The sequence below is a fragment of the Penicillium longicatenatum genome (assembly GCF_028827895.1).
Source record: "Penicillium longicatenatum strain IBT 33135 chromosome Unknown contig_6_segment0_segment0, whole genome shotgun sequence".
Lineage (NCBI taxonomy): Eukaryota > Fungi > Ascomycota > Eurotiomycetes > Eurotiales > Aspergillaceae > Penicillium > Penicillium longicatenatum.
The window spans coordinates 534,578-558,536 of record NW_026643123.1 but is presented as its reverse complement, the minus strand read 5'-3'; the positions used below and the strand labels follow the sequence as shown (position 1 = coordinate 558,536).

Genomic DNA, 23,959 nt, shown 5'->3' with positions numbered 1-23,959 from the left:
CTTAGGTAAGATGCAAAACCTGAAAAAACATACGTGCAACTATGTTCTTACTCTGGCAGTGAAGCTACAGCTCCAATTCGTATGAAGCTACATGCCTGCGACCCCACTACGATATTCCACTGGATGCATCGGGGGCAGAGAGATCTCGAGGTTCCCGCTAGCGCTGCTTAGGTGATTGGCTAGCTTTATCGGCACAAACCAAGGAATGGGCTATATGTTAGAGAGTAATTGTAAATATTATGAGCAGCTTATGGATCGTCTCGGCTTATTTCGTTGCGTGAATAATTGCTTCATATATTTTATTTTGCGTTGTAAGTGCTGGATTGATTTGCAGATGAAGTTTCAATTGTCAAAGGCGCGAAATCCCCAAATAAGGAAGGCGTACTTTCCGAGCATTAACCCCTTCTTTTCGAGAAACCATCTTTTTTTTTCTTTCTACTCCTGATTCTTCTCGTTTGATTCCACTCTGAAACGCAATGTAGACACTGGAAGAGCTTTGCACCGGATAATAGTTGAAAAAGTCATACATTAAGTCTCGTCTAAATACCCCCCACGAAAATCAAGAGGAACAGTCCAACCTATACATATCTCTCTCTCTCTATCTCTCTCTACCGGAATTGAACAGGGTTGGACCTCGAAGTGATATCGACGACTTAAGCTCCCTGCGGGGGATGCATGAGTATTTCTCGGTGACGCTTTCGAATGTGGATTGCCCGAAGCCGATTTCGATGCTAGACAGGAATCCGACCCGCTTCGGGTGCGGGCGAGCTTCAGTATGAGTATCTAGGATAGATAGATAGATGATGTAGAGTGAAGTGATAGTGCTGAATATCGGAAGTTGCCTAGGTGGTTGGACCCGCTCAAGGCCGAGAATCAAGAATGATAAAACTGGTTGTCAAGTTCGATTGCATCATGCTTCGGGTAAAAAACTCCTTCTGTAATTCAGCGTTCAACGTCTCTTTCAATCTCTTTCCGTATGTGGTAAATGATGTTGTCGCGCTTGGCATGTCTATTTCCGTGCTCTGTTCCCGGCCGCAGTTACCGCCAACTTTGGTAGACCGAACATGTCCGAGAGATCGGAGTTCGCAGGTCATCGTGAAAACATCGAAAGCGTCGGGAGACTCCGAAGTAATTAGTATCAAAGAAGAATGCGTAGATGATGCAGGAGATATGCAGGTAAAAGCAACCATGCAAGCCCCAACGCCCCAGATTAGAAACCCACCCACGAACTACAAACTGCCGCCACGGACCCTGGCATCATCAAGATGGGTCGAACCAATGACAGCACCGGGATTTCAATCGGGGTACTAATGGCCTTACAACACTAGATCTACGGTATCAGTAGATCCGGGGATGCATCCGATTGTCCAATAAGATTGTCTACGGTGATCTCCGCTTCCACGAGGATGGAGTAAGCTGCAGGTTCTGCGGACAAGATCTGGAGACTGCCCCGATGATCTGTTATCTGGGGCTAGACTATGCATGCTAGCACGTAGGTTCTCCTGAATTTGCCCCGGCTGAGCTACTCGATCAGGGTGTCTCCGACATTGAGAATTGGTGGTCTACATTCCGGTCTGGGCTCTTCGATACGAGCAGTGTGGTCAGATGTCGGGGGATCACAACTTAGAGACGATGCTTTGTCCCCGTTACATCCGAATTGAGTTGTACATGTGCTTCCCCCGCACGAACTCATAGAACATGGGGGCATGGGAGCATAGGGGCATGGGGATACGCATGTCGGCGGCTCCCGTACCAAGACGAAAGCTTATTTTTGGATATGCAAGTGAAGCTTGAAATTGGGATATCAAAACGTCAGATGAAGGTTCCAGGGTGAACGATAGCTGACGGATGACACAGAGGTTGGGAAACAGAGATACGTATCAGCGCACGGGTCTTATCGGTGGTCCGACCGGCCAATGGAGAGATGCCGATGGAAGCGAGCAGTGAAACCTCGGGCTGCTGATAAGCTAGACCCACCATCCTCTCGCTGATTGGGTCTCAGGATGTGTCGGACGCATGGCAAGGCTTGTCATTTGCTTGCTTCTGGAAATTCTCTGATGGGGCCCCACGCGACACTTCCCGGCCCTATCTTCTTCCCTTGCCACTGCGCTGCGCGAGTGGGGCGACGCGCACTGGAAGAATTTTGACCGCGACTATATTAAAAGGATGGCCCTGCCAGTGGATCGAGAAAAAAAAAAAAGAAAGAGAAACATGTGGATTTGGGCTGGTCAACACGCATCATTTATCTCTTGATTGAGCTGCCTGAGCTTTAAGAGCTCTTAGCATTTCTCTTTACTACATTTATTTTTAGGTCCCAGACCCTTTTTTACTCCGAATTGCGACACCGTCGAGGCAAGCAAGCTCATCATGCCCTCCAAATTCGGATTCGGTTCCCGCGGGAATGCCGATATCGAGAAAGGCCCTCAGGTCGACAATGCCTATGAAAGCCATAGCAACGATACCACATACGACAACGTGCACGACAACCGGGATAATGTCAGCGACGGTGCTGTTCCCGGCGAGAGCTTCGAGTATGGTGACTCACTCTATGCGCGGTTGCAGCGTCTTGCGGGCAAGTTGAATGTTGAGCAGCGTGGTGTCGAGCGTGTGCCGGAAAATGAACGGACGGATACTTCCTACTTGAATATTGGTAGCATGGTGTGTTTTGCAAATCTTGCGATGAGCCCGTGGGCTTCCCACTGACCAAACCTAGTGGTTTGCTGCCAACATGGTCGTCAGTTCCTTCGCCATTGGTGTCCTCGGACATACCACTTTCTACCTGGGCTTCGTGGATGCTATCCTCGTGTGCCTGTTCTTTAACCTGCTCGGTGTCATGTCCGTGTGCTTTTTCTCCTGCTTCGGACCCGCCTTTGGTTTGCGCCAGATGGTTCTGTCCCGTTTCTGGTTCGGATGGTGGCCTGTGAGATTCAGTAAGTCGTGGTATTCATTCGCAGTGATGGTAATCGCTAATCGGCCTTCTCATAGTCGCCATCCTTAACGTTATTGCCTGTGTCGGTTGGTCTGCTTCCAATGCCATTGTTGGCGCACAGCTTCTTAACGCTGTGAACGGAACTGTCCCCGGTTACGCTGGTATCCTCATCATTACCTTCTGCACCCTGTTCATCACCTTCGCCGGATACAAGGTCGTCCACTACTACGAATTCTACAGCTGGATCCCGACCTGCATTGTGTTCTTCATCGTGCTGGGCTGCTTCGCCCACTCTGGCGACTTCCGCAACCTTCCCATGGACATCGGAACTTCTGAGTTGGGCGATTGTTTGTCCTTCGGCTCGACCATCTACGGTTTCGCAACAGGCTGGACCAGTTATGCTGCCGACTACACTGTCTATCAGCCCGCGGACCGCAGCCGCCGCAAGGTCTTCTTCTCCACCTGGCTCGGTCTGATCATTCCTCTCATCTTCACCGAATTCCTCGGTATCGCCGTTATCACCGCCATCGAAATCAACGGCCAAGACAACAAGTACATGAGAGGTTGGCTTGCCTCCGGTAACGGTGGCTTGATCGATGCCGTCCTCGAGCCTCTCGGTGGATTCGGCAAGTTCTGTCTCGTCATCCTGGCTCTTTCCATCATCGCCAACAACTGCCCCAACATCTACTCCGTCTCTTTGACCCTCCAGGTGCTTCACCGCTACACCCAGAGAGTTCCCCGCTTTGTCTGGACCTTCCTCGCATCGTGTGTCTCGCTCGCCATTGCCATTCCCGGTTACTCCCACTTCCAGACTGTCCTGGAGAACTTCATGAACTTCATCGCCTACTGGTTAGCTATCTACACCGGTATCAGTGTCGCCGACCACTTCGTCTTCAAGCGCGGTTTTGGTGGTTACACCCCGGAGAACTATGACAAGCCCCACAAGCTTCCCTACGGTATCGCCGCCACTATTGCCTTCTGCTTCGGTGTTGCCGGTATGATTACTGGTATGAGTCAGTCTTGGTGGGTCGGCCCCATTGCCAAACACGCTGGCGCTTTGCCTTTCGGTGGTGACGTTGGTTTCGAGCTGGGCTTTGCCTTCTCGTTCACTATCTACTGCCTGCTGCGCCCTCTTGAGATTCGTTATTTCGGTCGGTAGATCGGATTTTGTTTGTATATGATAGTTTGGGAGCTGGATGGTGGATTTGGTGTTATACATAGATATTGTGCATATCTCCGCATTAGTGATTAAATATAATTGAGCTTGCATTTATTGAATTTGGTATATATCAACTTCCTACGTAAGCAGTCAATCACGATCGTAATATCCGTCGCGGTGCTAGTATCTTCCGAAACGCCAAGACCTGCGCCATTTTCGCGTTTTCTACATGTCTTAACGACGCCTCCTTCCATAGTTAATTCCAGAACTCCAAGCTTCAACAATGTATCGCTCATATCAATTACCAAGGCTCCGTAGTACTCACCGAATATGGTCCTCTACACCTAGCATCCGCATCTTCTCTAAAATCACCACTGCACAGGCCTGTCACAAACCGTCGAATCAAGACAAAATCTCAACCCCATCATCGAACACCTCCATCTTGAATCGCAAGTTCTGGTCTTGCAACTCAACATGGAAACGAGCCCGAATCAACACTCTCCGCTGTTTACTCGGTTGTACAATCGGTGATTTTTCTGCGATGTGGACACTGCAGTCCTTTTATCCCGAGCTCGGGATGAATACTATCATGCTTGTTTCCAGTTCGTTCTCTGCTCATCCTTCAAAAGCGATTATACTGATAGTAGTGATAAGTGGCATCCGGGATTACATCATCTATAATACTGGAAACAGTTCTCCTAAAACGTGGTGCGGACGCGTTATCATGGAGTAGAGCTGCGCGTACGGCTATGGGGATGAGTATGGTGTCTATGATTGCGATGGAGGTTGCTGAAAATGCCGTGGACTATCATCTTACCGGTGGGATTGTGGCTTTTGAGGATCCGAGGTTCTGGGTTGCGGCGGTGGTTTCTGTTTGTGCGGGATTTCTGGCTCCGTTGCCTTATAATTATGTTAGGTTGAGGAAGTATGGGAAGGCTTGTCATTGAGGTCCTTGGTACTCTTGATACTGAGACTGAATCTGGTATCTTGGAATTTTTAGCAGTCAGGTGACGGGGTGACTGTTCTCATCTACTCTCCTGTCTCTCGCTTCACTCTCTACTCTTTATGCCACCTGCTATAGGTTTCTACATTCAACTAATTTCCCTTCATTCCAGCGCAAGCTCCATACACGGAGCTGTCAATTTAGCTGTCATTTCTGTTCCCTTACTCGGCATGGTTGTTAACATGGCCGTAACCGTTGAAATCATTACCTGTCAGACTATAACACAACATGTACAGAATAATGGTCATGAGGAGCAAACGGTTACTTTGAGGAAACACTACTAGGAAAGGGACGTGAATATTGTAGGTCTCAAAGTTTGTGAACTCAGAAATAGGGTCTAGGACTAAGAAGGTGGGCAGATAATCACCTGTGACTCGCTCAACCGACTTATTGCGGCAAGTCATCCACATCTGTGGTAATAAGCCCCCGCCACATGGGGTCCTCAAGAGACCACGAAAGCAAATGGCTCATCATGACGTCTAATTCTCCGTGGTCGACTTGTCTGTATGACTCAGGCCCTTGAACATGCTGACCCGGCATCTCGTGGAAGTCAAGGTATCGCGTCGTTTGATTTGACGAGAACTCGGAATTTGACAAGGAGGGACCGCTCACCGGTTTCTTGGTTCAAGCGGTAGAGGCCAGGAAGAGTGGTCAGGACAAAGGCGCCTAGCGGAGTGTTCTTTGAAAGATCGCGCACCAGTTCCTCCTTGACTTGATGACGTGTCTGGAAGTCAGTTACTTGGCACTCTTCAAGTAACTTCAATCCTGCGGTTGGCCTAAATCTATTCCATGTCAACTGATATTCTGTGCCGGAACTTTGCATCTCGGTCGCGAGCTGAGCAGCAGGTGTGACCACATTATCCAGGAGACGGTCGAATCTTTCGTCCCAGAGGTCACCCTGAATATTGAACACTTTGTGAAAGAAATCCTTGATAATGGACAGTATGTGAAGGCAGCCTGCGGAGAAGTGTGCTGGGAAATTGGGAGACTGCATCCAAGCACGAAGCACCTCGACTTTCCAAAGCCTAATAGAAACGGCGTCTACGGTAAGGTATGAATTAGCAACCTGAGAAAAGACAGCCCTAAGGTTTTGGTCTTACTTTTGTATGGTCGAACGTGCGAGATATTGTCCAGAAGTCGGTGTAGGACGATGACCTGATCTGGTAACATACCGGCCACTACGTTCGGAAACAACGTCTTTGAAAGAATGGCCATTATGATGGCTGAAATCAGCTCCGCATTCGTAGCCTTGAGGTGCCTATTGAAGGTATCGATTCCGGGTTGAAGAAGGTCATATTTTGACAGGTACAGAGAGATCAAGAACTGCTTTTTGGAAAGATCGGTTTCAAAAGGTACGACTGTGCATGACCAGTCCTCAAGGCTATCGTAGATTTTGTTGAGTCTCGTTGAAAGCAAATCATCATTAATCTCGCCAAGTTTGATGATTTGCATTACTCGGGTTGCGTTGCTCTCGTCTTCAGCCTCCAAGAGCTGGATTCGTTCCTGTGCACGCTTGAGATCTGCTTCTGCCTCAGCATGCTGGGATTGAAGACTCTCGTACATCTGATAGAGGACGTCTATCTCAAGTTGAACACTGTTCAGAGACCCGGCGACCTTCCTACGACTCTGATTGATGTCGACTTTTGCATCTGTCATTGCGCAGAATTGGTTCACTGGGGCGAAATCTTTGACTGCTAGATGATTGAGGGGCGTATGCGGCAGAAGCTGCGGTTCACCCGATGAAAGAGTGGACACAGCACGAATGGGTGACCAGGAGAGGATCGAACAGCCGAAAGTGTGTTTGAGTGCGTCGAAAAGGACAGGACGCATGAGTGCTGGCTGCGAAATGGAAGGATTGGAGGTGAAAAGAAGCTGGGATAGGTGAAGTCTAATGTTGTGTTCTTCATCTGGTGATGTCTTACTCTAGAAAATTCTCTGCTGTGGACTACTACCTCCCAACTTTCTTAGTCTCGGTTGAATATTTACAACGGCAATTCCTGCTTGGCCTGCCCGGGGAGACTTGGCATGTATTACTTAGGTAGATAATACACTACGGATTGAAGCTTGTGCTTTGGAGGAGCAGTGCTGTCTTTTGAGATCTGTCAAGGATTTCAAGACTAAGCGCAGTTTAATGGTCGATAAAATTTGGGCTTTGACCATCCGCTTCAATACAATGCAGGTGGACTCGATGGAAGATCGCATCAATGAGATTGACTTTCTCATCATCGTGCCTAAGTCTGGTCCCCAAAGACCAAAGAAAAAGAGCTCATATAAAGAGCATGCGGCTTGCGCCCATTGCCCAGAATTCACAGGTTGCGAACATGGCAACGTCTTTGCACACATAGACCATATCTCGTGATTGTAGGATACGAGTATCGTGGTACTTGGGGGTGAATATGAAATTAGCTCAGCACAGTAGATGCCACAGATCAAAGGCACAGAATTTATGAATAAGATCAGGTTCAAAAAACAATCGGCAAGGTAGTATACACGATGCGGTTGCGGTTTGTCGTGTTTGTTCAGGAACGAGTTTGTCACGTGATGTGCACCAGCCACACCCTGCGCCACAAGAAAATCGCCGCGAATAATGAAATCCACAACGGACTCGCCTGTGAAAGAAATCCCAGAATTTCAGCTTTCGCCGCAACACATCACAACCACACACCATGTCTCGACTTGGGAAGTGAGTAATGACCCCAGGACTAATCTCCGTGTTTTTCTCTAATAACCGATTTTAAAAATTTCCAGCCGTGCCGACTGGGCCGACGACGAGGAGTTTGACGACCCCTCCGCGCTCCCCGCGCAAGAAGTGATTACCAACAAAGATGGCACCAAGACCGTTATCTCCTACCGCTTCAACGATGACAACAAGAAAGTGAAGGTTACCCGCCGGATCAAGACCACCACCGTTCGCGAACATGTCAACCCCCAGGTCGCCGAGCGCCGGTCCTGGCCCAAGTTCGGTCTCGAGAAGGGACACCCCCCGGGCCCTACTTTCGATACTACTTCCGTCGGCGAGAACATGGTTTTCCGTCCCAGTATCAACTGGAAGGCACAGGCTAAGGAGGCCGAGAAGGATGGCGGCGAGAAGGGCAGCATGAAGGACCAGCTCAAGGACAAGAAGGTCAAGTGTCGTATTTGTTCCGGAGAGCACTTTACAGCCCGCTGTCCCTTCAAGGACACTATGGCTCCCGTCGAGGAGGCTACTGGTGGTGCTGGTGTGGATGCGGACGACAAGGAGGCCGGCGGTCTCGGTGCGGGCAAATCCAGCTACGTGCCTCCTCACATGCGGAATGGCGGTGCTGCTGGCGGCGAGAAGATGGGCGGTCGTTTCGAGAAGGACGATCTTGCGACTCTGCGTGTTACAAACGTATGTTATTCATGGTTTCAAGCTGGATGCGTCGCGTTCCAGATGGCTTTTTTTTTTCGTGTTCAGTTCTAACGGATTTTTCTACAACAGGTCAGCGAGTTGGCAGAGGAGCAAGAGTTGCGGGATCTCTTCGAGCGGTTCGGTCGTGTTACCAGAGTTTTCCTTGCCCGGGACAGAGAGACCCAGCGGGCCAAGGGCTTTGCCTTCATCAGTTACGCGGATCGGGGCGACGCCGCGAGCGCCTGCGAGAAATTGGACGGCTGTACGTATACACCTGAGATTGGAGATGGATATAATGGGATGCTAACAGGTTCTCTCTCTAGTCGGTTACCGCCATCTCATTCTTCACGTCGAGTTCGCCAAGCGGTCTACTTAAAATCGTTTCTCGCTTTGTCACGACATTTCTCCTTTTCCTTTTTTCTTTTCAGGCGAGCCTAATTATCGGCTGGTGCTCTTCTCCTTTGTACTGTATGATCGATAATGATGATTCTCGAAAAAGACAACCACCATGTCATTTACATGCATCAGTCTATACAAAAGCAATGGTTTAGAAGAGTTTTGCATGATTGCTATGTTTAGATTGCTACAGCCTAGCTGTGGCAGCAGATCCCTCTCGAATGTTCAGCTGTCTATTTTAGACCCCGAATCCCTTTTCCTTGTCAACTTATTGCACGCAGTGCATGCCAGGTACAACATACTCCAAGCCTCGTCATCCTGCTCTGGCCAGGATAAAATGATCACCCGCCATCATCCGCTCAGCCCAAAGCTGAAAGATATGGAGACCCATAGACATCCAGCCCCCGGGCTATTTGGGGGGTTTGTCATCTGTCAGGGTCTACACCAGGCCCCAACGACAGAGGCAGCTGGACATGAGGCAATATCAATACCCTGCCGTCAGATGTAAACCTTGAGACCCATTTCTAGACCAAACCCCGACAGTACACATCTATACTTGACGTTGACTCTGACTAGACCAGACTAGACTGAACCTTACGCCTAACGGCGAGATGAAGACTCGAGAGACCTCAAAAGTCACACCCGCTCGCGGATCCCGCACTCAATTGCAACAGCACACAGATCTAGATCTTCAGCGTCGCCGGCTATCTTGTCCTCCTGTTCTAGTGAACACAGAAACCGCCCGTCTAAATTTCCCTATGCAAATTGGGTTGCATCACGTTGCACCGGTGATTCATTTAGGAAAGAGACTTGGGGCAAGCAGGCTTAGAAAACAAAGCTTACCTGCGACTGGGGTAGGCTGTCGGACATTTGTCAACTTGACTCTGAGTGGCTTTCTGAACGACTGACGAAACAAATCTATGCTTTTCAGCGCAGGGAATAGAATTGGGGTACATCGCATCCAGGTTAGGAATAGATCTAAACTTTCTTTGCTCTTGACCGTTCTTCTCTTCCCTGCTGCTCACTATCACTAGGCCACCGGCATTTGCGGCGTCCGCTAACCCCTATCCTAATCCCGTTGTTGCTGCTGCGGTCATGCTGTATGACAGACCCGATACATGTGAAAGGCGTTCGTGGTGTTTCGATGTCCCGGTGTCATTCTTGCATCCACGTTGTGGCGGCCTGTCATATTCGGCATCTGCGGGCCCGTAAGACGAAGGCGAAGCCAATTCGACTAGAAGGGCATTTCTTCACGGGATAATCTTGGCCTCATGTCGATAAGCAGGTTTTCTCTTGGCTGTTCATTCTCCGTGTGACCGGACCTCGTTCTCGGGTTGGGTGTTGCTTTGGCCTGGGATAGCTGGCGATGGCTGATTGCCACGGCGTTAGGAAGGAACGACCATGTCGAGGGTACAATTTTGCTTTCAGGTTCGTTTGTTTACTGTCCAGGTTTTGGAGGCGAATCATCGAATAGGCTGTTTTTGAATGCAAATGGTGGTCATCCTCCCAGACAGCCTTTCCTGCCTATACCAACGTACATTGGATCCCGATCCCTGCTCGGGGAGATTAACTTATCGATCCCTGCCGCTCTTGCTGCCTGAGAGGCGTTGAGGCGGATTCTGGGTCTCCATGGGCCCGAAACTGTAGCTAGGATGTTCACGGTCATGCTATGATCGGCAGCTCAGCTGGAGATCCCAGGTCGATCAAAGTTTGTGATGATAGGATGGGTAAAGCACCAATGGGAGCTTCTGCTCCTCAGACGCCCCCTTGTTATTTGCGTAGACCTTCACCTTCACCCCGATAAGGTAACGTCTCAAGAATGGGCTACCGACGATGGGGTCAAGCGTCGCTCCAAATGACCATTCAATGTTTGCCACACGTGCCACACAGAACCTTGTATCCAGACGAGACGGAGAAGAGTAATTGCTAGCATTGAGTTTGTGCTCATGAACAATCTACGGTCCCCGAAAACAGAAAATGCATTACCCGGGAGTATACTTTTTCTCTCTCGCGGGCCTGGGATTGGAGTGCTTCAGATTGACAAATGGCTAAACGGGATCGAGGAACCAGGAAAGCTGGTCGAGTCCTCGGGCATGTCCGTCATTCGTTTCTGGTATAGCAAATTAGCATACAAGGCAAGTCCGGTTGTGGAGATTTTTACTCCCCGAGTGACATCGGTTTATGTCTCAAACTTAATTATAGAGTGAGAACCATGGATCCTCGATGGGGGCAAAATTCAACATCTATTCGATTCTCGCCGGATTTGGCCGTGGGGTCCAACGGCTTCTGTCTTTGGTGAAAGGTATCAGGAGAATTAATATTTTTTACTTTACTGTTCACTTTTAGTCTTTTCTTAGTCTCTCGGCGCGATGCTGACGGACCGGGATTATGTCCACGCGTGTCATTGGCGGATTCAAGTGCGGGATCATATCCTAGAAAAGCGGGCATATTCGAGCTAGGATTGCGGGACAAACAGAATCTCAGTCTAGAATATTACCGGCTGTCAATATGCGTCCAGTCTCTGAAGTTTGTTCATTTGGGCCAATGGGGGTTGGAAAGGTTAAAAACTGCATATATGCAATGAAGGATGGGGTTTGCAATCTCGACCTCCGAGAAAGGTTGGATTGTTCTTTTCTTTGATTTTTGATTAATGGCTGCGCGATGCTTTCTTTCAGCTTTTTTTTAGAAACAATTTTTTTTCTCGTTTCTTCCTTGTCGAAAACTGGGCATTCGGCCGGGTGCAGCCCGGGAATCGACGCGGAACTGGGCCACGGTATGTCATTTGCGCGCGCGAAATGCCAGTCGTACAGGGAAGGGAAATGCGTTTTCCCCCATTCATCCTTCCCCATTTTCTTTGCGTTGAAATATCAATTCATCCCTGGGGCTCGGTCGATCCCCCGATCGTCACGCCAAGATCATTAACCCACTAGATCCGGGGGCACGTGCCCACGAGAAACCCTCAACGCAAAGGATTCAACGCTAAGTGGACAGGGATTAAATTCCGCGTCTGAGGCTGTCTTAGGAGACTATAGAACGCCAAAGCCGAAACTCTCAGTCGTTGCCCGAGGGATTTGCATCAGCCGAACCACGGTTGAATCTAGGAGTTCATGCCAAAAACGTAAGTCAACCAATATCGCTCTTGGGAAACTCAAATCACAGCATGAAAATGTTAGCATGGGAGTCGAAAAAAGAAAATTACAGTTTGGAGAGAATAGGTACCTGCAGAAATCATTATAGGGCGAGCACGGGCCAAATCTTGAGGAGTGCGCTACTCCGCATGTTCCTGGGATCGGACAATTAACACCTCGTTCTCTTTCTCTATGATGTATCTCATACAGAGAGGCCCAATACCCGAGCAAAGTGATAGCTCGGAAATGGTGGAGCTACGGGAACGAGATTACGGGCCAGTGGATCCCTTTCGGGTACGGAGTGGATCGATCTGATAGTAGCTGAAGCTCCAGGGCATTAGTGGCTGGCTGGACAATGCTCTTCGTCTCTGAGTCCTGCAATGAACATCCTAGCACTATTTAAATTGTACATACACCCCCACTATTTGGCATTGAGAATTGATACCGTAAAGACGTACGTAACTGAGTCTGTGGATCGGGACCCAGCGGCGTGGTCCTTCACCGCCCCACGTGTATTCAATACACGGGAAACGCGGATGATCTGCCCGTCGAAACTCATTCGCCCAGTCACTATCACTCGTCACCTCTCACTCATCACTTGAAAGTTCCAAGGATTCTTCATGCATTTGGTACCGAGTTCGGTGCCATGCAGAGGGTGGTCCGTGTGGAGGTGGAAACGAGCTGCATAACATACCAGTTCCTAATGCTCACCATTGGTCCCAAAAACATCGACCCAGTCTCTATCCCACCAATCATTTCCAGTCGGGTGCTTTAGCACCGCTTTCGCTTTGCCATCTGGACCAACTAGGCCAAATAGCCCAGCTGCAGGATTGACGATCTCCCAACCACTAATGAAGTTTTCGACACGATCAGACCTAGCGGTTCCACTCATGGGATCCAGGATCGGGGTCTTTGGATCTATGATATTAGTCTCTCCACATTCAGCAAAGCCCCCGATGTGACTAGGGGGGCTGGTTCCTTCCTTCCTGCCTTGTCTCATTTCTGGAGGAGAATTCAATTTGCTGGTTTCCCCGGTGGGTCCTCAAGCTCTCTCTCTCTGGAAAAAGCTACCGGGTACGGACCGCACACCACCATCCTTCCCGCTGCAGCTGTTTTGGGTCAACGGTGGAGCTGCTGTTCCTAGTCGGGGCGTGATTACATCGGCCATAGTCTCGAACGCCCGGTCCTGGGCTCCTCTCTTCGGGACAATTGTCCCGGAAGGAAAAAATTAAATGGGGCAAAAAAAATCTCTCTGCCTTAATCCCTTTCCCGAGATTATGTCGGTGAAAGCAATGCCAACATGCACAATGCATCTGGCTGAATGAATATTGCCGATCGCCTGATCTTTCCTTTCTCTTTTTAATGCAAGAACCGTGCTTTAAGCCCAAGAAGAGAAAAAATTATAGCCACTGGGATCACTCCGACAGGTTCTTTTTTTGTAATCCCAGCAACTTGGGCCATGTTCTGGGAGAGGTTATAGCAAGAATTATCGACACGGGCGAATGAATGAATTTTTGCAGGAAGCCCAAGGTCTATTGGCTTGCCGATCCCCACAGTCTGATACATCAGGTGGGAGAGTCTGCACGGGTACATGTATGGGGGGTGGGTGGTGGGGGGGGGGGGGTTGATCTTCTCTATCCTAGTTTCATCTTATTTGGATTTACCTGCAGCGACCCGGCTTCGGGTGTTCGCGCTGGGACATCTGACTTCATCGAGACCAGTGGAGAATGCATCCAGGGTTATTGTCATTGCAGGGCCGTATCGTGCCTTACCCACAGATCGGCTGTCCGTGCAGCTTTTTCGGGTCCTCCCAGGGCACGTAACATGGAAAATCTGACCAATGCCATGCTCCTTGAACAATCAAACTGTCCAGAGAGCTCGGACCAATGTGATGTTACTACTGCTGGTCCACACCCTTTGACCGGGACCAGGATTACACGAAAATGCCTTTCCTTTTGGATTTTTCTGAATTTTTATTTTATTTTATTTTAATAGAAAAATCCGGATATTCTGTACCAATGATGGTTGGACCCCTTATGCAGATTAGCTGCTGCCACCCACTTTGAATACAACGTATTTCGCCCTGACAGGGACTGCCCACTTCCTTAGCTCGTGGCGAGAATGTTCGGCCGATGATAACCTCTATGCGTCCGTGACGGCTTGGACCATCGACGAGCAAAACACATATCAATTCTTTAAGGAAGCTTCCTTTCCTCAGCCAAGCCACTCCAAAAGAAATTATTCGGATCGATCCTCGGGGAGGCTCTTCACACTTGCACCTTGTGTCGCCCAAACTCTAAAGAATCAAAGGATAGAGTTGGTCTATACCTGTTCCCACCTAAGGTACGTTGCTTTTCCCTTTTTGCCCCCGATGACATGATTGCCCTTTTCATTCGTGGTTTTTTTGCCATTTTCCAGTTTTGTCATCATCTGGGTTTCTTGTTTTCGGGGGTATTCTCATGGATCTTCAGGTTCTCAGGCTTTTATTTTACTGGGGCCCATGTGTTGTGTATACCAACTGACGCATCCCCTTTTGGCGCATACTTCTATGCTGACTACTCGTCTTCACGATTGTTCTGAGACATGCTCTCTTATTCTCATCTTCACCCTCTGCATTCACTTTCTGATTTATGGTTAAAGCTCCCGTCTTCTCCCCTTCCTTTCTGCTTGTCTTTGGTCCCGCCTCTGTCTTTCGCAATCAAATCTTGGCTTTCGTAACTGGAGGACTGTACCGGGAAAGCACGCACGTTCTTCTATCCATACGCACACTCCCCCATCATTCATTCCATACTTCAGCGACCCGGGGCACATCCTCAATTTCCAATTCAAAGGAGACTTGGGTTCTCATTTGTGAAAACAACCGACTACTGGATCTGTATCTGAGTCACTAACCAGACGACGGGGCTCTAGACAATCGCTCTACCACAGCACATTCAAGGACCAAGTTTGGGCCATCCGTGTTACCTGGACCAGCCATTCTTCAGGGTCTGAAGTATCTGGCAACATCTGAATCATGATGAATTCATGTAGGTACTTTTCTCTTGCGGGCCCTTTGACTCCCGGTCATGTTTGGCATCATTCGGACGAGACTCGGCAACTAACGCGGAATCAGCTCTTCTACCTGAATCTTTTTCCATGGACTGCCCCGTTACCACAGAGCGTGACTATATCAGTTCCCATGTGACAGGATTTCCAGACGAGGATGACCATCAGCGAGTCGGAGGCCTCGCCTCCATGCCTGTCACCAACGGCGTGCGGTACCACGCACAGCAGCCTGCGATGCAGGACTTACAGTAAGTTATTTCTATTTTAATCTGGACCAATTTGGCTCCACTGCTCGAGCCCTGGTCGCTGCGCTTTCTCCGGGTCTGGGCAGCTTGGACTTTAGTCTAGCCTGGTTCAGTACCTTCCATACCGATCCGCTGCGTGCATGCGTTTCTTCCGATGTTTTGTCCTTTTTTTATCTGCTCTTGTCTCGTGCCTCTGGTGATTTTCTTTCTACCATTGCCATGGCTTGGTGACCTGTGTTTTGTCTTTCTCCCGCTATGACTGGAGTGATACTTCTGATTTAATATTGCTTCGACCCCATTGCTTTGCTTCAAACCATTGGTAATGTGAGGTACTAAGAGAATATGTCTTATAGTTACTCTGGCTCTTCTGTGCTTGCTATGACACCTCCAGATTCAGTGTCCGGTATGGATTCCCCTTCTGGATGCGAGTTTCCGTACTAATCAGTGCGGCATTGAACAGATTCTTTCTCTCCCACATCTGGTCCTATTTTCCCCTACCTTTCTCAGCAGCAGCAACATTCTTTTAATCGTATAAACGAATTCCCTCGGGGGCTAGCTCTGTAAGTTTTGCCTTTGAATCCTTCTAACAGATGCAAAGCTGATAGGGCTTGCGAAACATAGCCAACCTCCAACCGGCATGTCTACTACTATGCAGGCCCCATCACAGGCCGTTAACTCCATTCCAGCCTTGATGGGGCGAAGTCACGCTTATTCCTCTTCTTATGCTCTGCAGCGCGGCATAGGTCTGTCACTATCAGGAGTCAATGACGTTGGCCGCTCCCATCAGTATTCGGGCGCACCCCGGACTCTAGATGGTCTAGATCGCCCCCAGGCTATGTTTCAGCAGCCGATGGTAGAATCATCACCACGATCACAACCGCAGTTTGAAGCACCACCTTTCAACGATACCAGCATTCTCGAGTCTATCGTGGCGGACTTTGGAACCACCCAAACCGTGGTCAAGCCTGACATTCAAGCCAAGATCGGACGGGGCTTTTTCGCATCTGACGGCAAATGGACGTGCTATCGCCGGAACTATTTCGCCGTGACCTGCAGTTTCAGTCTTCACCCATGGACGTCAGCCGTGCCACTGTACATTCGGCACGATGGGGGAGCATTGACGCCAATCCGTGGCTTCCAAATGTCCATTTCAGCGATCGTGAACGAACAGTACTCAGAAACCCGGGAGCTGGTCCAGCACACACCGAAACGAGACAAGCAATCCGAGCGAAAACCGGGTCCCGTCGCTCTTCAGCCTGCACCGCCGCCATCTCTATCCGCAGGATCAACAGGAAACGGGCACTCGAACTTCCCTCTGAATTCCCAGTCTCTAGACTATAACTCTACATACTCGGGCGCCCCCCAGCCCTGCCACCCACCAACCTCTCACATGTTCGAACGCATCCAATTCCAAAAAGCGACCGCCAACAACGGAAAACGCCGCGCTCAGCAGCAGTACTACAACCTGGTCGTAGAGCTTCACGCCGAGATCGCAGACCCGGTGACCGGGGAAACGGAGCCAGTCCTGGTCGCCCGGCGTCACTCGCACCGTATGGTTGTCCGCGGCCGTTCCCCAGGCCACTACAAAGATGGTCGACGTGACAGTACGGCGAGCATGGGCCCGGATGGAAGCAGCGGCGACGGCAACGGTGGGCTTCCGCACGGCATGGGACAGTCCACGCGCTCACATCTCATGATGTACGACCCTGCACATCGAAGCGCTCTCCCCTATGGACGAACGGATTACCGTCAGATCCCGAAAGCAGAACATTCACATTCGCCTCTGAGTGACAGTCCGCTCGTCTCCTCTTCGTCTTCGTCTGGCTTTGATTATTCCATGATTAGCGATACCATGGATCCCATGGATACTTTGAAAACTTCCCCAACTCTTGATTACCAGGACCCCTTTACTGGTATTCCACATCATCACCGATCTAGTACGGGGAGTGGTGGTTATGACCCCGTATACTCGACTTCGAACTATGGACGTTACGACCCTATCCAAAACCCGCATAGCCTCTGCACTTAACGTGCCCTAGGCTTACTATTTTATTTGATTCCTATTTATTTTCTTTTGGCTCTTTTTTTTTTACTTTCTTTGTTACTAGTGTATCTCTCAATTTTGTGACTTAGGTTTATGTTTCGAGGAATCATTTTTACGAATGGCTGGAAGGGGTTTACGGATCGGTGCAGAATGGCGCAGGAGACGAATTTACGGCCCTTTTGTCAACTTCTTTTCTTGTCTTATTTTTATCTCATTGAGAACTTCGGTTTCTTCTCACTTGCTCATTTCCATTGGATATCTCTGTCGGTTTCCACCAAGGCTGACTATTGCCATAAGCAGACGTGAATATGGCAGTCGTTTCGTTTCCATTCCCATTCACATTTTACCTTTTCTTATTAACTTACCTTCTCTTTACCAAAAGAATGGGGAATACAGAATGTTATTAGCTTTTTTTTTTTTATTGACTTTGTCTCCTTGCTAGATCCAGATACCAGATATCGCCCTAATGAGTTACCATACATGAGCGTTTCGCCGGACATGTTTGCCTGCGTTCTCCCATTCCGCGTAATTCCCCGATTCGCCTAACCCGCCAGGAACCGTTTTTTGCTGCGGTTCCGGTTCTGATTGATATCTACCCGGGTTGCGCAGAGTTTGGTAGGGATAGGGCCGGTTGGAATGGTCGTTGGGAACGACTGATGTTGGGGAGTACTGAGACGACAAGGTTGGGGACATATCCACAATTCCCTCTGCGGTAGACTAATTTAGACTAGACTGCTTCCACGGGATGTGTTTCTTATTGGTGCCCCACTGGTACTGGGGCGGTGTTAATTACGGATACAAAGAGAATCTTAAATTCCATTACCAGATACTATGGCTTGTTGAGTGCATACTAGGCCACCCACAGTGTCAGCGGACAGAAGGGGTCCAAGATGCCAGGGTAAAAGATGGACCCCGGAATGGTGGCGTCGTCTCAAGTTTCTCTTTGCCGACCCCTAACGAGCTGGGTTACTAGCACGGCACGAGTCGAGGAGCCAATCAGACCGGGGCAGCGCGCCTTCGGCAGGATTATGCTTTGTGCTTATGTGTCTGAAGGACCTGTCGTAATTTCAGGCAAGGGTTCAATGCGGGGGATGTGTCCGTGCTGCTGAAGTATGGACCGACGAGCAGAGAGAGCATAGAACCACCAAGTATTATAGGTTCTAGGGTTATCACAACGTATAAGCCCACATGCTATACACATCATGTGTTGTTATTGGATCCTCGTCCAGGTACTAGTCCGTCCCAAATTAAAATTCAATGTGCAGGTGCAGATTATGCATGTCCCATATCGGATCGACGGTGCAGTTGATTTATTACGTCTCAGCTCAGCCCAGTTGCCATCCGGGCGGTGGCAAGTGCTGACTACGCGAGGAAGGAACTGCCTGATGCGGACGTGGGAGGCATCGTCGTCGAGTTGCACAAGCCGCGCTCGTGATGCTTGGCTCGGCAAGTTCCGGTGTTTCAGTGCCTACGCCACCCTGGTCCTTTAGCGGGTTATCAGGGCGATGCTCAGTGGGAAAAACCCTCAAGGGCCTTTCGTACTTTTGTCGTGGGGTTCCTGCCACTACTACAGTATGATCTCTGGCATCGGGCGTGGGCGTTAGTTAGACCGTGGCAATAAGCCCGTGACAAAGTTCGGACTTTTGCCCTAGGGTTGCGGTTGGGGGGCCTATTGGGCATGGGAATATGGATGATTCTGGATTTGGATTTATTTGGATTTATTTGGATTATCTTTATTTGATGGAATTTATTAGATTTTGATTTTTAATTATTTTTGATAATTTAATTTAATTGGATTTACTGGCCTTGCAGAGCACTCAGGGAAACGGAATGACATACCATCAGCCTCGCCCGGTGCCCTTCTCCGTAGCACAAAACCCGACGGCAGAAGAGGTCAGAGGATGTTCCCATCCAGCATGTGCACATCATCCTGGTCGCATACAGATGCCTAATCAGCCTTGTCGTTCGAGAGGCGGAGGGTTGGTTCTGACGGGTTGCACAGAATCAAAGCGCCTAATGAAATGATCCGATCCACAAGGTCGATGATTTCATTTGTATGCGAAGATCCAATGGGCGCCTAGCATTGATGTTGAGATGATGTGAGTTGTCAAGAACTGGGTTTTTTTTTTCTTTTCGGGACTATTAGATCCTAGTCCGTCGAGCATATGCATCTTGTTCAAGACATTGGACGCTGGGTTGCTCGTGCAACGGCATCGTCCTGTGCGTAACCTGCGAAAAGGGTAGGCCGGGATCGTGATTGCGAGCCGTGGAGAGGTCGCGCACCTGATACGCTGATATTCCAGGTCAACCCATTCGTGCCAATGAGAGTTGACTAGCGTAGATGTGGGTGTCTGGTTTGAATCAACTACCGTCTTTCGATCGGACTACTGCATCTGTCTTGCGTGAACCCAGGTGTCGCAAAAGTACAACTTCCCAACCCACATGTATCAGCCCTAATCTCCACTTCAAGACATCGCAATGTTCATGGCACTCGCATTCCAATCTCAACCTGGATTCGATACCGGGTTGCGGCCGCTGGATCGGGATTCGAACCTGACCGACTCTGTCCCCTGACTACAGCCAGCCGGGATGGTGGTTTCCTCCGATGTTCCACGTCAACGGCTCCTGAGATCTTCGTCGTGACTCTGAGGCTTGGGCTTTGTTCAACGAGAGATAATCGGGCTTGGACCCTTAGCACGTGAGGTGTTGGGTTTTTCGGGGAGTTGGATTGGAGTTTGGACGAGGGTTCGGGGTGATATGATTATACTGGGGAAAGGGGGGTATGGATGAAGGTGAATGGTGAAGGGTGGTATGTGACTAGCAAATAATTGATTTGTAATGTCAAATGCCATTGATAGACAAGACAACAGGAATAGACAAGGATAGGTCACCACCATAGACACGACAAGCACCGCAAAGCAATACCAGGGGTTGAATCCTCCATCCCTAACCCACCACGATTTGACCGAACAAGCCGAAACATCATGCGGCTCGCAACGCATCTCAATTCCGACCCCATCAAGCCCGGAGAATAAAATGCGCCGTCATTGGCCTCTCAAAGCGCTGACTAGCAGGATTGCGATCTGGGCTGGAGGCACCGCTGCTCAGCCGCCAAGGAAATGAACGGATGATTCTCGGACTCGCGACAACGCAGAATTGCGATTGGCATTGTCTCGTCCCCTGGGGAACAGGGCAATTGAGAGAGACGGATATGAATATTTCGTTTTCAGTTGATATGCATGTGCATGCATTGACATGCGCTAGCAGACTGATGCGGCATGGGCATGGGCAGAGGCTCTCGTCGGTAGGGTCTGAGCACGCAAAATGGCACAGACGCACGGTGAGGTGCTGGTTCGGTATTGCCGGACGACCTAGCTGGAAGAATAGACCAGGAGGGCTGTGTGAAAAGACATCACCATCGATGGTAGATGAGACTGGATGTCAACCGCTTGTATGCGAGCTCTGGCTTCCGAGATCTCCGTGTCTGCGTCTGTGCTGTATTCAAGGTGTATCGTATCCAAGGCGATATCCCAAACTGAAGAGCCCGAATTCCAACGTCGTTGAGAACCGGTCCTCGGAGAGTATCTGTCCATCATGTGGCAAGCCTGGATCAAATGTCGTTCACTTCCCAGGTTGCTCAATTCAGTTTAGCCCATCCCCCTTCTCATCCCCAACCCGGGAGACCCGAACGGCAAGTTGCCGATCCAGAGCCTCCTGCTCCTCTTTGGTCGACTGCATGCCCAGTGCACTCTCAACCTGAGGGGTAGTCCATAGTCCGATGGTCGCCCAGGCCATCACGCCGACGCCGAAGAGGGCCCGGGTTTTCGGGGTCAGTCCGCGGTAGGTGCTATTGCGCGAGGTGTTAGATGGGGGAATTTAAAATTACGGTTCTCATCAGGTGCAACGTACCTCCACAAAGACATTTCGGTTGTGCTCGTAGTAATTGAAGTGGGTTTCTGGGGATTTCATTGCGAAGAAGACATGAAGGTGAAGTTGAAGCTCCAGATCACGTGCTCTGGCTCTGTCGATCTAACCCGATCTGGTGAGGCTCTGTGTTCCTGTTCCTGAGGTTCCTGCCAGGTACCGGTACCACGACGTGAGGTCGATCTGATTTTGCTGGTAGTGCGGTGTAACTGTGGCTTAAGTATCGTGGATAAATGAGGACTTGTCATGTACATCTTAAATAGGTAGAACACACTACTATCATCAACCATAGCTAGAAACAGCCCATCGCAATTTCATGTCTGTATTCAGCACTATCTCGTCTAAATCGTGGCAGGGCGAGAGGACAACAGAATGTCGTCACGGGGAATAGCATATCAAAAAAGGCTTGAGACGCAAATCAAATCAAACGCGGAGAGGGTAACGGGGAAAAGAAAGAAACAGGAGAAGAAAAAAAGAAGAGCGAAGAATGAACATGAACATAGATGGGCGGAAACATTCAACTAGATATCAGATCTCCCGTCGCTTTTTTGGTTTATTTCTTGCCGTAGGCCTTGTTGATCTGGGCCTCGTAGTGCTTGACGATCTTCTTGCGCTGCAGCTTCTGAGCAGCAGTCATGAAGCCCTATGAATAGTGTTAGCATCGCCTGGATTTCTCTTTCTGGGGGTGAAACGCTTACGTTGTGGGGAGTCCACTCCTCGTCGGACAGCACAACGCCGTTGATAATCTCAATACCCTTCAGACCGCCGGAACGGCCGCTGTTCTGTAGCTGCTGCAGGACAAGACGCTGGAGCTTCTCGTTGTGGACGAGAGTCTCCAGGCTGTCTCCCTGGATGCCGTTTTCGCTGGCAATCTTCTTGATCGCAACCTCCACAGGGACAATGATGGCGATTGGCTTGTCCTGGTCCTCAGCGGCGTAGACACAGATGTTGGCAACCACAGGGCACGAGCGATAGACAGACTCCAGCTTCTCAAGGGCAATGTACTCGCCGTTCTGGGTCTTCACCAAGTTCTTCTTGCGATCAATAATGTTCAGGTGGCCGTGGGAGTCGAACTCGCCAATGTCACCGGTCATGAACCAGCCGTCCTCGGTCAGGGCAGCCTTTGTCTCTTCCTCGTTGTCAAAGTAGCCGGAGGTGACACTGCCACCACGGATGAAGATCTCTCCCTGGGGAGGGGTGTTCGTGCTAAAGTATCCAGCATCGGGGAAGTCGACCAACTTGATCTCCACAGATGCGGGCACCTCACCTAGAGCCTCGGGGTTCCAGGCCAAGGGGTCATTCAGAGCACCCATGGCGGAGGTCTCGGTCAACCCGTAACCGCTGATCATGGGCGCAATGGCCATGGAAAGGAACTTCTGGGTATCCTTGGAAATGGGGCCACCACCGTTCATCATAATACGAAGCCGACCACCAGTAGCCTCCTTGAGCTTCTTGAAGACAACCGCATCAAGGATACCCGCACCAAAGTGGGCACCGGGGAAACCGTTGTTCAAGAGGAAGCTCTTGGCAGCAAAAGCGCCCCAGAACATGCCCTTGACAATGAAGCTGGTCTTGTTAAGGTTGTTCAAGACACCCTTCTTCACGGTCTCCCAAACTGCCGGGACACCAACCAGGACAGTCGGCTTGAACTCGCGAATATCACCCTTGCAGTTCCGCACCGAGGTATCGGACAATGTGCGAGGGTTACCGTATCCCATGGCACCTCCCCAGAACAAGCAGAGGTTCTCAAACATGAACTCCAGAATGTGCGCTTGGGGGAGGTATGTAAGCAAAGAGTCTGTGGGGCTAATGCAAGGGCCGACAATTGCGTTGACACCGGCGGTGGCAGCAATCACGTTGGCGTGAGTCAAAGGAACACCCTTGGGCGGGCCAGTAGAGCCGGAGGTGTACATAATACAGCAAAGATCCTCGGGCTTGGGGGGCACGGGATCCACGGGGTTCTCCTCGCCGGACTTGCGCAGATCATCAATGCTCTGCACCGAGATGTGACTAAAGTCGCTCTTCAGCGTGTCTAGGTCCTCCTGCTTCACCTCGGTGTCGGTGTTGTAGATGATGTGCTTGATTGAGGGAATGTCCTTCAGGATGTGGAGGAGGGACTTGATCAGGCCGGGGTCCAGGAAGATCGCGTCGGAGGCGGTTTGCTTGAGCGAGTGCGCCAAGCCTTCCTCCCCTAGGGTATCATAGGCAGTGACGATGGTCACCGATTGAGAGGCAGCACCGTGCGACATGGCCAGCCAGTGCGCACTAGTAGCTCCGTAGAGGTGAATGCGGCTGTCCTTCTCCAGGCCAAGCTTGCGCAGACCAGCGCCCAGCTGGAGACAGAGCTGCTCATACTCAAGGAACGACATGTAGGTGTATCCACTCAGCTCGAAGTAGGTCCATTGCTTGTCCACCTCTGTCTCGACTCCATCGACGATCTTCTTGACCTTCTTGTTCTCGACATGGGTCTTGATCACCTTGCGGGTGGCGACGGCCTTGTTGTTACCGAACAGACGAGCGGAGCGGCGGAAGTTATCGTAGGTGGTCGCGACATCCTCTGAAGGGCGCAAAATGAGACCATCCTTAGCCAACGGGTGTCGGCGGGGAATGGTCTCTCCGGCGACGGGTTCATATCCGGGGGCCTCGACGGAGAAGGGCCCCTTCTTGACCATGCGCGGCTGGAGTACGGTCAAGTCACGCTTCGACATGATGGCGG

The 23,959-nt window shown here is 50.2% G+C and overlaps 7 protein-coding genes across 7 annotated transcripts; 4 read left to right on the top strand and 3 right to left on the bottom strand.

Moving 5' to 3' along the window:
- Positions 1-2,367: 2,367 nt before the first annotated feature.
- N7484_008410 (cytosine permease) lies at positions 2,368-4,088 on the top strand (the record flags this gene model as incomplete). Its single annotated transcript, XM_057118797.1, has 3 exons — positions 2,368-2,658; positions 2,714-2,930; positions 2,986-4,088. 3 exons carry the CDS (start codon positions 2,368-2,370, stop codon positions 4,086-4,088), a joined length of 1,611 nt encoding a protein of 536 aa, XP_056968352.1.
- Positions 4,089-4,371: 283 nt separating this feature from the next.
- N7484_008409 (DUF4396 domain-containing protein) lies at positions 4,372-5,035 on the top strand (the record flags this gene model as incomplete). Its single annotated transcript, XM_057118796.1, has 2 exons — positions 4,372-4,690; positions 4,782-5,035. The coding sequence occupies 2 exons, from the start codon at positions 4,372-4,374 to the stop codon at positions 5,033-5,035; spliced, it is 573 nt and encodes a 190-aa protein (XP_056968351.1).
- A 606-nt stretch (positions 5,036-5,641) lies between these two features.
- On the bottom strand, positions 5,642-6,921 carry N7484_008408 (uncharacterized protein; the record flags this gene model as incomplete). Its single annotated transcript, XM_057118795.1, has 2 exons — positions 5,642-6,132; positions 6,192-6,921. 2 exons carry the CDS (start codon positions 6,919-6,921, stop codon positions 5,642-5,644), a joined length of 1,221 nt encoding a protein of 406 aa, XP_056968350.1.
- Positions 6,922-7,757: 836 nt separating this feature from the next.
- Positions 7,758-8,837, top strand: tif35 (translation initiation factor eIF3 core subunit g; the record flags this gene model as incomplete). Its single annotated transcript, XM_057118794.1, has 4 exons — positions 7,758-7,774; positions 7,840-8,461; positions 8,552-8,723; positions 8,785-8,837. 4 exons carry the CDS (start codon positions 7,758-7,760, stop codon positions 8,835-8,837), a joined length of 864 nt encoding a protein of 287 aa, XP_056968349.1.
- A 6,161-nt stretch (positions 8,838-14,998) lies between these two features.
- N7484_008406 (uncharacterized protein) lies at positions 14,999-17,304 on the top strand (the record flags this gene model as incomplete). The annotated part of the gene is made up of 5 exons (XM_057118793.1): positions 14,999-15,011; positions 15,074-15,278; positions 15,629-15,678; positions 15,736-15,835; positions 15,897-17,304. The coding sequence occupies 5 exons, from the start codon at positions 14,999-15,001 to the stop codon at positions 17,302-17,304; spliced, it is 1,776 nt and encodes a 591-aa protein (XP_056968348.1).
- Positions 17,305-20,961: 3,657 nt separating this feature from the next.
- N7484_008405 (uncharacterized protein) lies at positions 20,962-21,242 on the bottom strand (the record flags this gene model as incomplete). Its single annotated transcript, XM_057118792.1, has 2 exons — positions 20,962-21,166; positions 21,229-21,242. The coding sequence occupies 2 exons, from the start codon at positions 21,240-21,242 to the stop codon at positions 20,962-20,964; spliced, it is 219 nt and encodes a 72-aa protein (XP_056968347.1).
- Positions 21,243-21,796: 554 nt separating this feature from the next.
- faa4 (long-chain fatty acid-CoA ligase FAA1) lies at positions 21,797-23,951 on the bottom strand (the record flags this gene model as incomplete). The annotated part of the gene is made up of 2 exons (XM_057118791.1): positions 21,797-21,886; positions 21,942-23,951. The coding sequence occupies 2 exons, from the start codon at positions 23,949-23,951 to the stop codon at positions 21,797-21,799; spliced, it is 2,100 nt and encodes a 699-aa protein (XP_056968346.1).
- Positions 23,952-23,959: the final 8 nt, after the last annotated feature.